This window comes from Bos mutus, chromosome 13 (genome assembly GCF_027580195.1).
Source record: "Bos mutus isolate GX-2022 chromosome 13, NWIPB_WYAK_1.1, whole genome shotgun sequence".
Classification (NCBI taxonomy): domain Eukaryota; kingdom Metazoa; phylum Chordata; class Mammalia; order Artiodactyla; family Bovidae; genus Bos; species Bos mutus.
This window is the reverse complement of record NC_091629.1, coordinates 24418672-24435464: the sequence shown is the minus strand read 5'-3', so window position 1 is coordinate 24435464 and position 16793 is coordinate 24418672. Positions and strand designations below refer to the sequence as shown.

Genomic DNA, 16793 nt, shown 5'->3' with positions numbered 1-16793 from the left:
CAACCAATACAGCACAAACCCCCATGGCTTGCTGAGACACACCTTCAGGAGACCCTCAAAGCCCACACAGAGCACAAAATCAGGCAGGCAACCAGAATGGTCCAGCCCTGAACAGACCCATCTGCGGCTCCCATTAGTCGCTCCCCAAAACGTGTCTGAGCCTGATGCTCAGCCCCCAAACCAGGTATATAACATGAAGTCAACTTCAAGAAGCTGTGTTTCTAGTTCAGATGAGCCCAGGGGGTGGAGTGTGTTGCTGTTTTGAACTCTGGAGAAAACGTCACCCAAGAGAACTAACACAGGATACACTGTCCTGCCAGGCCACAGTATATATATATACTATATATATATATATATTTGTCGTTTATTGAACGTTGATTTACAAAGTCCTATTAGTTTCAGGTGTATATTAACTGATTCAGATATATGTACACAAACACATCCTGGAGGAGGAAATGGCAACCCACTCCAGTATTCTTGCCTGGAGAATCCCATGGACAGAGGAGCCTGGTGCGCTACAGTCTGTGGGGTTGCACAGAGTTGGACACAACTGAGCGACTGAGCACATATATACACACATATATAGATACACACATATGTATTCTTTTTCAGACTCCTCTCATATAGGTTATTACAAACTATTAAGTATATAGGTCCTTGTGCTCTACAGTAGGTCCTTGTTGCTTACCTATTTTACCTACAGTGGGGTGTATCTGTTAATCCCAAACTCCCCATCTCTCCCTCCCACCCCTTCCCCCTTTGATAACCCTAAGTTTCTTTCTACGGCTGTGAATTTCTGTTTTTAAATAATTCCACTGGTATGTATAAGCAATTCTATACACACACACATGTATTTTAAAGGCAAGGTGGCACCCACCTATCTGGTCTTCGGGGATCAGCGATTCGATGGGGGGGTCCAGCTCGGAGCTCTGGGACAGGTAGTTCTTCACCTGGGTCATGAACTGCCGGATGGTCTGCAGGAGGTCGGTGCTGGACACGTGGCACTCCTTGTTCTCCTGCAGAAAACTCACGTAGTCCTGCACCAGGCAGCCGAAGTAGGTGCGCTTGTCACGGGCCAGCTCGGCGATCCGGCGCACCATGCGCTTCTCCGGGGTCAGGAACGAGCTGAAGACGCCGCTCATCTTGCGGAGCTGGGACTTGACGAGCTTAGGCAGCACGAAGGAGCTGTTCCGCTTCTTCTTGGACTTGATTGGGGGGGCCATGGTCTCCTGGTCGCTCTCGCCGTCGTAGTCCTCCAGGCTGCTGTTGGTGTCCGCCTCGTAGCCAAACAGGGGCATGCTGCGGTCCAGGTCCAGCGAGTCGGAGGAGGAAGTGGAAAGGCTCATGTCACTCAGCCGCTGGCGGCCCGCGCGCCACGGGGCCCGGGATGCCGAGGCCGAGGCGGCGGCGCGCCGGGCCCTTGCGCAATCCCCGGAGGCCAGGACCGCCTCCGCCTCCGTCTCCGCCGGGGCAGAGCCCCCCCCTGCGCCGCCCGCCGGGCCCGCCGCGGGCTCCGGGCGAGGCCGGCCGCCGGTCAAGGTCTTGGCGCCGCCCTCCGCCTCGAGGAAAGACGCCTGCTTCTTGAGCCGGGGTGGAGGCACGGGGGTGGGTTTCGTTCCAAGGCGCGCCGCGTCCCCGGGCTGGTGCAGGGCGACGGTTTCCGGCATGCCGGCCGGGGGCGCCACGGGCCCGGCCAGCTGGGGGCCGGCGGGCTGACTATGAATAGCGGGCGGCGGGGGCCGGGGCGGCGGGGACCGAGGCCTCTCGGTGCCATCCGCGTCGGGAGTCCGAGTGCAGGGCCGCCGGGGGCCCCCGCCGAGGTCCTGGCTGTGCACTTTGAAGAACAGGGGATTAATAAAGCACAGGGCCCCGTTGGTCTGGCTGCACTCCAGTTCCGAGGGCGTCCTGGTTTTTATAGAATGCACTCCATTTATCAGGCAGAGCTGACGCGAGGAGGCCGGACTCACACCGTCGTCGCCGCCGTCGGAGGAGGGAGGCCTATGGGGAGGTGGAGGGTTTGGGGGTTTGTTGTCAGCTGGAGAGCTCCAAAAATCTGAAAGTCATTATCGTGAACACAAGAATGTAAATACAGTGCACTCGGCCTGTCCATCACAAACAGCACACTTGCCTGGCAATGCATGGCTTTGGAGGGGAGGTGCTATGCTGGAGTGTGGTGTTTTCCTTTCTCTCTCTCTCTTTTTGCTTTTAACTGCATTCCTTTACTGGAAGGGCTGGAAATGCTGCCAGGCCCAGCTGCGGGCTCCCAGGAAGGTTCGTGAGGCTTTGGGCTTCAAGGCTCTTGAGAAATGGCTTGGCTGTTGCCCACAGAGGGCCCAGCCCTTCCCCAGGTGAGGAAAAAGGAACAGTGGGAGCTGGGAGAAGGCTGTGGGGTGGGGGGGTCCCCGGGGAGGGGTGGGAGGCGGCTTCCCACTTGCTCCACCAAGAGGGAGTTTGCCTGCCCGGTGGCAGCACCCTTTCTGATGGATCCCCTTATCCTGGGGTGCCCTCCTCCACCCCCTAGGGCCTGCAGTTCCCCTTTAATGGGCAGGACGAGCAGCTGGGTCTGTGGACATTACACAATCTGCCTGGGGTTTTACACATTCAGCATTAAAACCCAAAAGCAGGAAAAATGCACTCGCAGGGCCCATCAAAAAAAAAAAAAACAAAACAAAACAGGACAGCCGGGCTCAGGCCAAGGATAAGTGCAAGTTCGACTGTCTTTGTGGTTTGCTGCCCAGTCTTCCCAAATCTCCAGCCTTCTAGCCGTGGCCACTGCGGCTCAGCACACTCTGGAGTGGGGCACATCGCTGTGACTGTAGGCACCCTGCCTGTGCGTCCTTGGACGGACAGGTCGGCCTTCCATGCAAATCAAGGGAGGCTGATAAATAAATACCTGGTGTCATTTCCATCTGGAATAGGTTGCTCTCTCTACCGCTTTGCCTTGCTGTGTTTGCTGAAACTGTGTTTCTTTCCTAAGGGCCCAGAATGGCTGGTCACCGGGATCCTGGAGAGAGGGTGAGGCCAGGAGCCCTGGGCCTGCCTTGTCCTTGCCATGCACACCCCTGACCTTGGCTCCTGTTGCCCGCTTTCTGTCGTCCTTCCTTCCCTCTAGGTCTGTGCTGTCCAACAGGGAAGCCAACAGCCACCTGTGGCCAGTGAGCGCTTGAAATCCAGCTTGTGCAACCAGGGACTCAATTTTCCATCTTATTTCATGTAAACCCATTTAAATGTAAAACCGAACAATTGCATTACTGGGAAACTCAAAGAGGTCTGGAACTGGGGTATGTGAAACTACTTCTTCAGTTGTAAATTTAATGGAATCTAAATACTGATCCATGTATTTTTGCTGAAAATTTAGTGCCTGAATAGAAGTGTGCTGTAAGGATATAATATATACTGGATTTCAAACACTTAGCAAGAAAAAAAGAAGGTAAAATATTTCATTACTATTTAAAAAAAATAGGGATGATATATTGAAATAGCATTTCACATAGTAAATAAATTATAAAAATTAACTGCACCTTTAATCCTCTTCCATGTGGCCACTAGGAAATTTTAAAAGTGCGCGCTGACTAGCCTTACATATTTTTATAGTGGCCAGTATAGGGCTGCTCTAGCTCGAAATTTAACCCTCCTTAAATTCCCACTGTCAACCGTTGTTAAGATTTTGCAAATATAGAACGTGTAGTTCTTGTGTATGTGTTGTTCCCATACAGACTATAGAGCTGGGGAGTGGGCAAGGGGGAGAGACCCTATGGATCCTTAAACCCTTGCTGTGGCTGCCACATAGCAGACCCTCCAGAAACACTTGTTAGATGAACAAATACATGAGATACAGGGTTTTAAAAAGGGATGTCTCTTCACAAAATGAAGTACACAGTAAATATTACACGTTCAATATCTATGGGCTTCTCTGGTGGCTCAGACGGTAAGGAATCTGCCTGCAATGCAGGAGACCTGGGTTTGAGCCCTGGGTGGGGAAGATCCCCAGGAGACGGGAAATGTTACCCACTTCAGTATTCTTGCCTGAACACTTATATGGATAGAGGAGCCCAGGAGCCTGGTGGGCTACAGTCCACAGGATCACAGAGACTGGGACATGATTGAGCAATTAATACTTTGGCTTTTAAAAAAATTTTGCTTCTGGTGAGTGGCCACCAGAACAGATTTTTTTTTTTTTTTTGCCTTAGCCTTTTCAGGGCACAAGGGCTGCCCCCAGATACTCTAGTCCTTGAGCCCTGGCACGAAGCACACGTAGCAGGTGGACCACCCACCTGGGAGACCCAGGGACAGAGGTCACCAGAGGAAACAGAGACCTGGAACACGTCCTCAGCAGGGCTAGAATCTAGGTGGTGATGTGACCTTAAACTCAGGAAATGCTTTGAACTCTTTCCAAGGGGTATAAAACTCAGTGGCAGAGATGGCATGACTTTTCAGCAGGGACTCTTACATGGCCCTGGTATTTTTACCAGGACTCTGCCTCCTTGTCCTGCAACGCAGCTGCCCATCAGGCAGGCCTTGGTTGCATGTGGCAATTCTTCTGAGGCAATCTAGGTTTCAGAGAGGAACATGACTCTTAACTCCAGGCTTCTCTGTGAATTCTGCAGGCTCCCCTGGCAATGGCACCCCCTTCAGAACAGATTCTTTAGAGTAAGGGGAAAACGTGCCCAAGGAAGGACATTTCTTATTTGCTGGGTCAAGTATCACAGTTTCTTAGGTTCTAAGAATCCTGGGACTTGCACTTCTGAATCCCAAACTCTCACTCAAATACCATGGCCTTGTTGCTCATCTACCTGAAGACTGGAGCCCTGAAATCTTAAGAGAATTCCCCTTTCCCATCAAGGAGGAAAACTTTGTGTGTGTGTGTATGTGTGTGTGTGTGAAAGTCAAATGCACACAGATTCCCTAGGGCAACAGGACCCAGAAGTGACACTGGGGCAGTGGTGTGTCCTGAGCCCCTACCATCCACTGCCCAGCATGGGGCTGGGTTGAGAGGCACGAGGGGAAGCAAACATCTGGCTGGCCGGAGTGGGGATGCTCGGCTGGGTGAGGGATGTGGCCGAGAACACCAGGGCCAGAACTGAGGCAGAGAGGAACTGAGACAGATGTTCCCTGGAAGCCTGTGCAGTCAGATTCCTCAAAGCACAGAAGTGCCATCTACGCCGTGCGTTCTAGAATAAAACTCAAGCAGGGGAGGTGCCTGCGCCGGACTTCCCTGTCCATCAGGCATGGCCATTCCCCAGCAAGATGCCATAGAAAGGCAGGACCTATGACAGACACCTGCTGGACATTTGGGGGAGCACAAACTCATCAACAGGAGGTGCTGGGGAGAATTGTGGGAGCTCCCCAGGCAAACCTAGCACCTGCCTCTGAGAGCTGGTTCAATGCTTGACTTAGAAAAAGACTCTCAAAAGGTGTGACTCAGGGCCTCCTGAAGTTCTGCCATGGAGGTGAGGGTTACATTCTGATGCAACAATGTTTCAGGGGCCACTGGCTCTGCTCCACACATGCATGACAAGAGACTGGGCAAGGGCACCCACTTACTTAGTCCCAGCTGGGCAAGTTCTTCAAGCTGAGCCTCGGTCTTGGCTGTTGAAATGGCATAAGGCAACTTCAAGGTAAATGGCAGGACGTCCCTGATTTTTCAAAAGAGAGAATACACATGATTACACATCTCATTTCTGTCTCTTGCTTTCATTTCCATCCTAGAAAGGTTTCAGCTGAAAGTATTTTATTTTCTTGTAAGTCTAGTTGATTTACAGTGTTTCCGATATACAGCAAAGTGATTCAGTTTACTTTGCCAACAAAGGTCCATCTAGTCAAGGCTATGGTTTTTCCAGTGGTCATGTATGGATGTGAGAGTTGGACTGTGAAGAAAGCTGAGCACTGAATAATTGATGCTTTTGAACTGTGGTGTTGGAGAAGAGAGTCCCTTGGACTGCAAGGAGATCCAACCAGTTCATTCTAAAGGATATCAGCCCTGGGTGTTCTTTGGAAGGAATGATGCTAAAGCTGAAACTCCAGTACATTGGTCACCTCATGTGAAGAGTTGACTCAGTGGAAAAGACTCTGATGCTGGGAGGGATTGGGGGCAGGAGGAGAAGGGGACGACAGAGGATGAGATGGCTGGATGGCATCACTGACTCGATGGACGTGAGTCTGAGTGAACTCCGGGAGTTGGTGATGGACAGGGAGGCCTGGCGTGCTGCAATTCATGGGGTCGCAAAGAGTTGGACACGACTGAGTGACTGGACTGAACTGAACTGATAGTCTTTTTCCAGATTCTTTTCCATTATAGGTTATTACAAGATATTGAATACAGTGCCCTGTGCTGTGCAGTAGATCCCTGTTATTTAACTACAGCTTTATTTCAACATCGCATCATATCCAACCTGACTTGTCTTGACTGGTGACTGGACTGGGGGGTCATGACTTCTGCCCATGCAGGACAGACTGAGTTCCTGGTTACAGATCAGCAGTGAAGACTGAGTTGCATTCTCAGGCAGCTAAACTGTATCTAGAGTTAATATTGGACTCACTGACTATGATGGTTGATCCATCATGCAAATAATACATTAGGTATCAATTTGCTACCTGCTCTGGATTTTGGGGCTTCTCTCATAGCTCAGTGGTAAAGAATCTGCCTGCAATGCAGGAGACCCAGGTTCGACCTCTTCCAACAACACAAGAGAAGACTCTACACATAGACATCACCAGATGGTCAACACTAAAATCAGATTGATTATATTCTTTGCTGCCAAAGATAGAGAAGCTCTATACAGTCAGCAAAAACAAGACCAGGAGCTGACTGTGGCTCAGATCATGAGCTCCGTATTGCCAAATTCAGACTTAAATTGAAGAAAGTAGGGAAAACCACTAGACCACTCAGGTATGACCTAAATAAAATCCCTTATAATTATACAGTGGAAGTGAGAAATAGATTTAAGGGCCTAGATCTGATAGACAGAGTGCCTGATGAACTATGGAATGAGGTTCGTGACATTGTAAAGGAGACAGGGATCAAGACCACCCCCATGGAAAAGAAATGCAAAGAAGCAAAATGGCTATCTGGGGAGGCCTTACAAATAGCTGTGAAAAGAAGAGAAGTGAAAAGCAAAGGAGAAAAGGAAAGATATAAGCATCTGAATGCAGAGTTCCAAAGAATAGCAAGAAGAGATAAGAAAGCCTTCTTCAGCGATCAATGCAAAGAAATAGAGGAAAACAACAGAATGGGAAAGACTAGAGATCTCTTCAAGAAAATTCGAGATACCAAGGGAACATTTCATGCAAAGATGGGCTCGATAAATGCTATGGACCTAACAGAAGCAGAAATGGTATGGACTTAACAGAAGCAGAAGATATTAAGAAGAGATGGCAAGAATACACAGAAGAACTGTACAAAAAATATCTTCATGACCCAGATAATCATGATGCTGTGATCACTCACTTAGAGCCAGACATCCTGGAATGTGAAGTCAAGTGGGCCTTAGAAAGCATCACTACGAACAAAGCTAGTGGAGGGGATGGAATTCCAGTTGAGCTATTTCAAATCCTGAAAGATGATGCTGTGAAAGTGCTGCACTCAATCTGCCAGCAAATTTGGAAAACTCAGCAGTGGCCACAGGACTGGAAAAGGTCAGTTTTCATTCCAATCCCAAAGAAAGGCAATGCCAAAGAATGCTCAAACTACTGCACAATTGCACTCATCTCACACGCTAGTAAAGGAATGCTCAAAATTCTCCAAGTCAGGCTTCAGCAATACGTGAACCATGAACTTTCAGATGTTCAAACTAGTTTTAGAAGAGGCAGAGGAACCAGAGATCAAATTGCCAACATTCGCTAGATCATCGAAAAACAGAGTTCCAGAAAAACATCTATTTCTGCTTTATTGACTATGCCAAAGCCTTTGACTGTGTGGATCACAAGAAACTGTGGAAAATTCTGAAAGTGATGGGAATACCAGACCACCTGGCCTGCCTCTTGAGAAACCTGTATGCAGGTCAGGAAGCAACAGTTAGAACTGGACATGGAAAAACAGACTGGTTCCAAATAGGAAAAGGAGTATGTCAAGGCTGTATATTGTCACCCTGCTTATTTAACTTATATGCAGAGTACATCATGAGAAACGCTGGACTGGAAGAAGCACAAGCTGGAATCAAGATTGCTGGGAGAAATATCAATAACCTCAGATATGCAGATGATACCACTCTTATGGCAAAAAGTGAAGAGGAACTAAAAAGCCTCTTGATGAAAGTGAAAGAGGAGAGTGAAAAAGTTAGCTTAAAGCTCAACATTCAGAAAACAAAGATCATGGCCTCTGGTCCCATCACTTCATGGCAAATAGATGGGGAAACAGTGGCAGACTTTATTTTGGGGGGCTCCAAAATCACTGCAGATGGTGACTGCAGCCATGAAATTAAAAGACGCTTACTCCTTGGAAGAAGTTATGACCAACCTAGATAGCATATTGAAAAGCAGAGACATTACTTTGCCAACAAAGGTCCGTCTAGTCAAGGCTATGGTTTTTCCAGTGATCATGTATGGATGTGAGAGTTGGACTGTGAAGAAAGCTGAGCACCGAAGAATTGATGCTTTTGAACTGTGGTGTTGGAGAAGACTCTTGCAAGTCCCTTGGACTGCAAGGAGATTCAACCAGTCCATCCTAAAGGAGACCAGTCCTGGGTGTTCATTTGAAGGACTGATGCTGAGGCTGAAACTCCAATACTTTGGCCACCTCATGCGAAGAGTTGACTCATTGGAAAAAAACCTGATGCTGGGAGGGACTGGGGGCAGGAGAGAAGGGGACGACAGAGAATGAAATGGCTGGATGGCGTCACCAACTCGAAGGACATGGGTTTGTGTGAACTCTGGGAGTTGGTGATGGACAGGGAGGGCTGGCATGCTTCGATTCATGGGGTTGCAAAGAGTCGGACACGACTGAGTGACTGAACTGAACTGAACTGGATGTTGGACCTCGACTCCCTGGGTGGGAATGTGTGATCCTAAACTGAGATGTGTTATCCACTCCCTTTTCCACGGTAGGTTCTCAGTGAATGTCTGTTGATTTTACTTGTGAGGGGTTCCAGCTGGAGCCCAAACACTGTCCTTTGTGTGCTGGTGGCAGACCTTCCTCTTGAGTCTTCAGGTAGTGTTTGTCTAACTGTGATGTGTGCCTGAATCCCTGAGGGTCTTGTGAGGCTGCGCTTTGATTCAACAGGTCTAGGGGAGGCTGAGGTTTGGCATTTCTGCCAAGCTCCCTGCCCCTGGATCACACTTTGAGCAGAAAAGTCAAACTAAAGGACCTCATGTGACAACCCTGCCCCTAAACAGTCTGATGCCATGTATGGACCGGGAAACACATGCACTGCAGCACTGCAGACCAGCAGGCCCAAGAGGAAGGAGCTGGGCTTGCAAAAGGATCCTGCCATGGCCAGAGCATAGCGTCACCACCGAGACCTCCTGCTTTGTGATCTCCTGCTTTCTCCAAAAGGGCAAAGGCAGACTTGAGAAACATTTGCTCATCTTCATACACAAGGATCTGGACTTCCCTGGTGGCTCAGATGGTAAAGATTCCGCCTGCCATGCTAGGAGACCTGGGTTCGATCCCTGGGTTGGGAAGATCCCCTGAAGAAGGAAATGGCAACCCACTCGAGTATTCTTGCCTGGAGAATCCCATGGACAGAGGAGCCTGGTGGGCTACAGTCCATGGGGTCACAGAATCGGACGCGACTGAGAGACTAACACTTAGACACAAGGATTAGGGTCACGCTCTCAGCACTGGTGAAATCTAAACAGGATTCAGCACACAGCCTGGCCTGATACAGATGGGAGAGAGTGTGCTTCAAATAAATAGATGAACGAACGTGCAATGACAATAATGACTTCTCAGGAAAGGACTTTTTTTTTTTTCCCCATTGATGGTATTGATCTCACAAAGAAAGCATTCATTCATTCATCCAGCAAAGTCTATGGTCATCCACAATGTGCCAGACGCTCTTCTAGGTGCTTCAAACAAAACAAAGTCCACACCTGCGTGAAGCGTCACTCCAGTGGATGCCAGCAGACAGAGAACAAGAACGCAATTCATAGAATCTATGAGAAGCGGATGTGCTCCATGGATAAAAATAAAGCACAAAAGCGGAAAAATAAAGGGGGTTCACGTGTGAGAGTTGGCCTCACATTCCAGGCAGAGGGAACAGCAGGTGCAAAGGCCCTGGGGTGGGAGAGTGTCTGGCGTGTATGAAGAACAGCCAGGAGACACCTCCCCACCCATGCCTGTGGTGAAGTGTGTGAGGGCAACGCCTGGAGTGTTTGTCTGCACAAGATGCTCTGGATATTTCCACTGAAGAAAGTAACTACACCAAACAACTTGTCGTTTACAGTAAGACTGGGCAACACTCTGGGCTATAGCAGATTAAATCTGGACGAGCAGAGAATCTTGGGGCCCTTGAGGCTGTTGACAATGAACAACAAATTAGTAAGATCGATGAAAACAGCAAAACAAGAATAGAGTGTAACAGGGTCAGGAAGGGCTCACATAAAAATATTAGGAGCTGGCAGTCAAGAGGCTCCTCTTTCCAGGGTGTCAAGCCAGGGTCACATCCTGCTTCCAGGAGACCCTTCTTCCCCTAGATGCTGTGATCACCTCCCTCTATTTGTCCCCGTGCATCTGTTCTGGATGAAGCAAGTGGAGTGTCAGGGGACACAGCATTTGTGTAAGAGCTGCTGCCTGACCCAGGAGAGGTCATGGACCTGATGATAATCTTAAATGAAGGCTAACGAGAACCAGAACTTTGTAACGCCAAAGCATCATGCAAATATATGTTTCCATGGCTTGCCCACTTCATGAAAACCTACTTTCTTTAGACGATCTGGGAGGAAAACCACGTATTGTCTGACTCAGGCGGGTTCTTTACCACTGAGTCACCTGGGAAGCCCCAAACAAAAACCAACCTACGTTTATTTTAAGATTTTACTTTGCCCAGCACAGTACCTAGAGCCTAAAACATCGCGTGCTTGGTTTTGGTTTTCCTTGATGACAGAGATGGCAGGAAACCACACCTGTCATTCACTCACGGGTGGTTTTAGGCTTTGATCTACTAGAAAATTAGATGTTTGTGAGTCCTCTCCTGCCGTGTTGGGCAAGGGCACAATCCAGCCCCTCCTCACGTACACCCACAAAAGAGGGTGCCTCCTTCTCACCTACACCCCGGCTCTAAAACTCTCATGATAGACAAAATAAAGCCATCTTTGTTAAAAATGTTTCACTCAAGAGTGTTCGTACCTGCGTACTCATTTTATTTTTTAATTTTGTTTTTACTCCATGTGTACATTTTCTTAAGAGGAGGAGACGGGCTATTAATCACAAAATGTCAACAGAGGGGTCTGCCTGTGAGCACCTATCTTGGCATCATGTGGGTAGGTCACCAAGGCTTCTATGGACTCTGTCCCCTCTAGTCATCCAGTGGCCCCGGACAGCGGTCCCCAGTCTACCATGACCACCGATGGCAGAGATGATATCTTTCTCAGGCTGCCAAACCCTGTATTCTGGGTGGGACGATCTTTTTTTTTTTTTAAACTTATTTAGTTTTAATTGAAGAATAATTGCTTTACAATATTGTGTTGTTTCTGCTATACATCAACATGAATCAGCCATAGGGACACATATGTCCCCTCCCTCTTGGACCTCCTTCCCACCTCCTACCCCATCCTACCCCTCTAGGTTGTCACAGAGCCTAGGTGGGACTATTTTTCGTAACAACAGCAGGCCCATCAAGACATGAACTATGGCGTGTGAATGCTGGCCAACCTCGCCTCTGGCCCACATGCCAGGTTGATCGTCGCTATCAGGGGCTTGCGCCACAGCAAGTGTGCATGTCTGGGGATGTGGGGGTTCTACACTGCCCTCCTCAATTGAGTGGATTCCCTCACACCCGGGCAGGTGGTGTGGGGTTCCGGTCAATCCCATTTAGGGGTGTAAAAGCCCTGTCTCTTCCCCCTCTGAAAGTGCCTCCCTCATCAGGCTGCTGACCGTGGCTTCAGCTGGCCTGGTCTGGGGACCTCCGGGAGTGGACAGCTTGGTGCCTCCTCTACCATCCCTCACCAAGGGTCTAGTCCAACAGGTGTAACAAACATCTAACTCAGTTTTTGAGAAACAGCCCATATATTATATTAACATAAAATAACCCGATTCCAAACAGACTTCTCAGCCACAGGTGGGATGGGGATGAGAAGTATCTTTTGCAAAATACCCCAGGAACACATGCCCATCTCTGCTCTGTCAGCTGCAACAGATGTGCAGAAAAACCCAGGGAACCATGCCCCGCCCCCCTCCCCGCCACCCCCGAGCCAGGCTACCTAAGAGGAGGCAATGTCAGCCTCTGCAGACAATGCGTTTCGATCCTGATTCACAGAAAGAACCCTTGATTTGAGAAACCGGGGTGGCTCACAAGAAAAGAAAGAAAGAAAGGCTTTCCCAATTTGCGCCCTCCTGACACTTGTTAACATCGGGGTTTGGGGCTTAGCTTCATGTAGACTGAAACAGTTCCTTTAGTTACAAAAAAGACAGGGGTACCCAGCAGGCCTGAAGGAGAGGGACACAAGATTTAGGGGCTGAAGGCACCCACAATTCTAGATGAACTGCATCCACTGGGGAGTTTTCAGAGACATTAGGACCTTGATTTATTTTGAAGTAGAAAAGGATATATTGCTTTGCCAGGCAAAGGGGGACAGGGAAGGCCTCTGCCTTGAAAACCTATATGTTCCAATCCCAGAGGAGGTTTGTTTTTTTTTTTTTTGATTGGAGTATAGCCCGTTAACAATCCTGTGATAGTTTCAGGTGAACAGCGAAGGGACTCAGCAACACACACACATGTATCCATTCTCACCCAAACTCCCCTCCCATCCAGCCTGCCACAAAACATTGTGCCGAGTTGCCTGTGCTATACAGAAGGTCCTTGTTGGTTATCCAGTTTATTCTTTTTTAAAAAAATTATTTATTTGGCTGTACCGGGTCTTTATTGCAGCATGTGGGATCTTGTTCCCCAGCCAGGGATTGAACCCAGGCCCCCTGCATTGGGAGCACAGAGTCTTAGCCACTGGACCACCAGAGAATTTCCTATTCAGTTTAAATATAACACTGTGTACATGCCCAACCTAAACTCACTAACTATCCCTTCCACTCCCCCCTCCCCCCGGCAACCATAGGTTCCTTCTCGAAGTCTGTGAGTCTGTGAGTCTCTTTCTATTTTGTAAGTTCATTTGTATCATTTCTGTTTAGCTTCTACATATAAGGGTTGTCATACCATGTTTCTCCTTCTCTGTCTGACTTCATTCAGTGTGACACTCTTAGTTCGATCCATGAGTAATATTAGGATCTTTAAACATTACAGGTTTGCATCACAGGTCCCTTTCTACGTGAGTGTGTGATTTTACATTTACAGGGGCCAGGGCAGTCATTTTGATCTTAAGCCTGGCACAGGGGGGCCTGGGGACCCTTTTACCTCAGGGGCCAATCCTTCCAGGGACATCCAGTAGCTGACAAGCCCTCCAGAGCCCCCTGCCCAGGGTTAATCAAGAAACGTGGGGGCTGTTGACAGCACAGTCACCAAGCAGCGGCTTGACATCAGGAGACAAAGGGAGCCTTACCTGCTGATGCAGTAGAAAGCAATGAGCCGGAATAAATCCGCAAAGCTGATTCCTGAGCCTTCCAGGGAAAAGGCTGGAAAAGAGAGAGTTCGGAAACCAGCTGAGTGTCCCCGAGTGCATCCTGGGAAAGGAAAGGCCCTCGATATTGCTGGCTGGGAGGGCAGGAGCATCTCCGGGCTCCCCGACCAACTCCCGCGCCTGATGGGAACCAGATGTACGGAGGATGCATGGTGGTGGGAGATAGGCCAGGGGAGGGTGGGCGGCCTACAGTAAGTCCAGCCCCTGACTCATCAGAGCACGTGCTCCAGTGCTTGGTAAACAGAGCAGCCCAGACTCAAATTACACAACTGTCTTTTTTTTTTAAGTTCAGGATACAAAACTGGGCGGAGTCAAGGAGTCAGACGGGCTGGAGCCAGAGGCCAGCAGAAGACAGGGCTTGGGGGGACACCAAGGCCCCCCCAGCCCTTGACCCTCCCAGGCCAGACCTCCTGGATCACAAATGTGCCATTTGTGGTTAAGACAAAAGGCAGAAGGAGGGTGAAGCCTGGAGGATAACACAGGTTCCCATACATCAGCTTGAGCTCGACTTCGCAGGAAAGATGCTAAAATTGATTTACTTTGAGAGCCCCCGCCCCACCCCACTACTGCCACTAAGTGTGCAACCTTCCAAGAAAGAAGTATTCTGGCAAGACGGTGTGCCATTTTGTAAATCTTCCAAATGATAGAACAGAGAGAGTGGCTTGACTTCAAAAATTCATGTATTTGCCAACCACTCCTTATGCTGTCTTGGCTGAAATACCACCCCGGCAGCCCTTCTTCCAGAAATTCTCCAAAGAGCTTCAGTTCTGTGACAATTCCCTAACTTCAGATGAGTTTCTCTCCCTTCCACATCCTCATTCATTTTGCTTATTACTTGCTTATGTTGTATTATTTCACGTACTTACTCTTTCTTTACTACCCCTACAGATACACCCTGACTGACAAACACAGAAAGAGAAACACGCCCATATGTACCACAATTTTGTGAGTGGAGTAAAAGGGAACGAACTTGGGTAGCTTAACATCTCTGGCCTTGGTTTTCTCATCTGTAAAATGGACAATAATTATACTTCCCTTGTCTCCCAGAAGGAGAGTAGTGGGTAGTGGAAATTTTTAAAAAATGGAGTAACTTCTGTGAAAGCAGTTCTATGCAGATATGAGTTGGTACTTATTATGCAAAACACTGCTCAGATGTTACGATGAAAGAGCTATGGGGTTTTGGGTTTTGGGTTTTGCTTTTTATGTTTATTTATTGGGCTGTGCTGGGTCTTAGCTGTGGGTGCACAGGAGCTTTAGCTGAGGCATGTGACCTTTCAGTTGCAGCATGTGGGTTCTAGTTCCCTGACCAGGGATCACACCTGGGCCCCCTGCATTGGGAGCATGGAGTCTAAGCCACTAGACCGCCAGCAAAGTCCAAAAATATCTATGTTTTTAAGGCCAGCCCTTCCTCGCAAAGAAGGTAGACCCTGCCCGGGAAGGGGTCATCATGGGAGGCCTGTGGTAACCAGTTATAGGCAGGTTCGTGTTTTGCTCAGACTAGGCAGACTAGCTCTTTCAGCTACTTTAAAACCAGAGAAGTGATAAAGATCTTTGCAAAATAGGGAGGAAAATCATGCAGCCAGGGAGGGATCTCAGACAAACAACGAGAGGAGTTTAAAATACAAAACACTAACTGTACTTATTGTAGGAAGGGAAGGTGGGTGGGATTTTCAAGGTGACTTATCACGGTAAACTGTGGAAATTGTTGTTCATTTGTTAAGTTGTCCGACTCTTTGTGACCCCATGGACTGCAGCACACCAGGCTTCCCTGTCCTTCACTATCTCCTGGAATTTGCTCAAATTTATGTCCATTGAGTTGCTTATGCCATCCAACCATCTTGTCCTTTCACCCTCAATCTTTCCCAGCATCAGGGTCTTTTCCAATGAGTTGGTTCTTTGCATCAGGTGGCCAGAGTATTGGAGCTTCAGCTTCAGCATCAGTCCTCCCAGTGAATATTCAAGGTTGATTTCCTTTAAGATTGATTGGTTGGATCTCCTTTCAAGTCCAAGGGACTCTCAAGAGACTTCTCTAGCACCACAGTTCAAAAGCATCAATTCTTTGGCACTCAGCTTTCTTTACGGTCCAACTCTCACATCCATACATGACTACTGGAAAAATCATAACTTTGACTAGACGGACCTTTGTCAGCAAAGTGATGTTTCTGCTTTTTAATACACTGTCTAGGTTTGAAATGGCTTTCCTTCCAAGGAGCAAGAGTTTTTAAATTTCATGGCTGCAATCACCATCTGCAGTGATTTTGGAGTCCAAGAAAATAAAATCTGTCACTGTTTCCACTTTTCCCCCATCTATTTGCCATGAAGTGATGGGACTGGTTGCCATGATCTTAGTTTTTTGAATGTTGAGTTTTATGCCAGCTTTTTCAACTGTGGATGTTAGAAGGGATTTAAAAACCTCTTAGATTTATCACCTCTTGTCTAGCTGACTTTAAAAAGCCAACTCAGCATCGCCCTTTCTCACTTAATATTTAATTCATTGTCTTTCAGAGGGCGGGTTTGAAATCTACCTTTTGACTCCCTCCTAATGTAAATAAACCCGCAGATCATTAGCCAAGCTTAGTGACTGCTCAGATGACTCTGCACGTGGGAGCTTTTCCCTGACGTCAGCGACCTTGAAGAGGTCTGGGGGTAAACATCACAGGACCCCGTCTACAGCTGACCTGAGGCCAGTCGTAGATCACACAGAGGCTGGCAAGTTCCGCTGGGGCCAGAAACATCTCCTCCAGATCCAGTTAATAGATATTTGGCTCAGCAAGACTCTGAACTCCAGGCTGAGTGGAAGCCTGTACCTGCCCTCAAATCAGTCTCGGGATCTTTGGCTCCTTCCAAGACTGAGGCTGCTCAGCTTATAAATAGAATCTGGCCTACATCAATATACAAACTGGCCTTCACACCTGGGCTTGCTCACCTGTGGCTGAGAGAGGCCTCCCCCTTGGGGCTGTAGGTCCACCTTCTGATTGTCGCTGGGAGGCACAGGGCATCAGGATTGTATGTTCCCCTTTTCCTTGAACACTTGACCTCCCAAAGACTTCACGTTTCCAGGGACCACA

General features: G+C 48.4%; 1 protein-coding gene across 18 annotated transcripts in view; it reads right to left on the bottom strand.

Annotated features, from left to right (window-relative positions):
- RIN2 (Ras and Rab interactor 2) overlaps nt 1-16793 on the bottom strand; it is a 208795-nt gene that overhangs the window by 22514 nt on the left and 169488 nt on the right. For 16 of the 18 annotated variants that reach the window (XM_070381143.1, XM_070381144.1, XM_070381145.1 and 13 more), the window contains 3 exons: nt 13648-13768; nt 5545-5636; nt 878-2053 (listed from right to left, as the gene is read on the bottom strand). In XM_070381143.1, the coding sequence (XP_070237244.1) occupies nt 878-2053; nt 5545-5636; nt 13648-13768 (1389 nt within the window). The remainder of the gene's footprint in view (nt 1-877; nt 2054-5544; nt 5637-13647; nt 13769-16793) is intronic. The other 2 variants (XM_070381151.1, XM_070381154.1) reach the window with 1 other exon arrangement.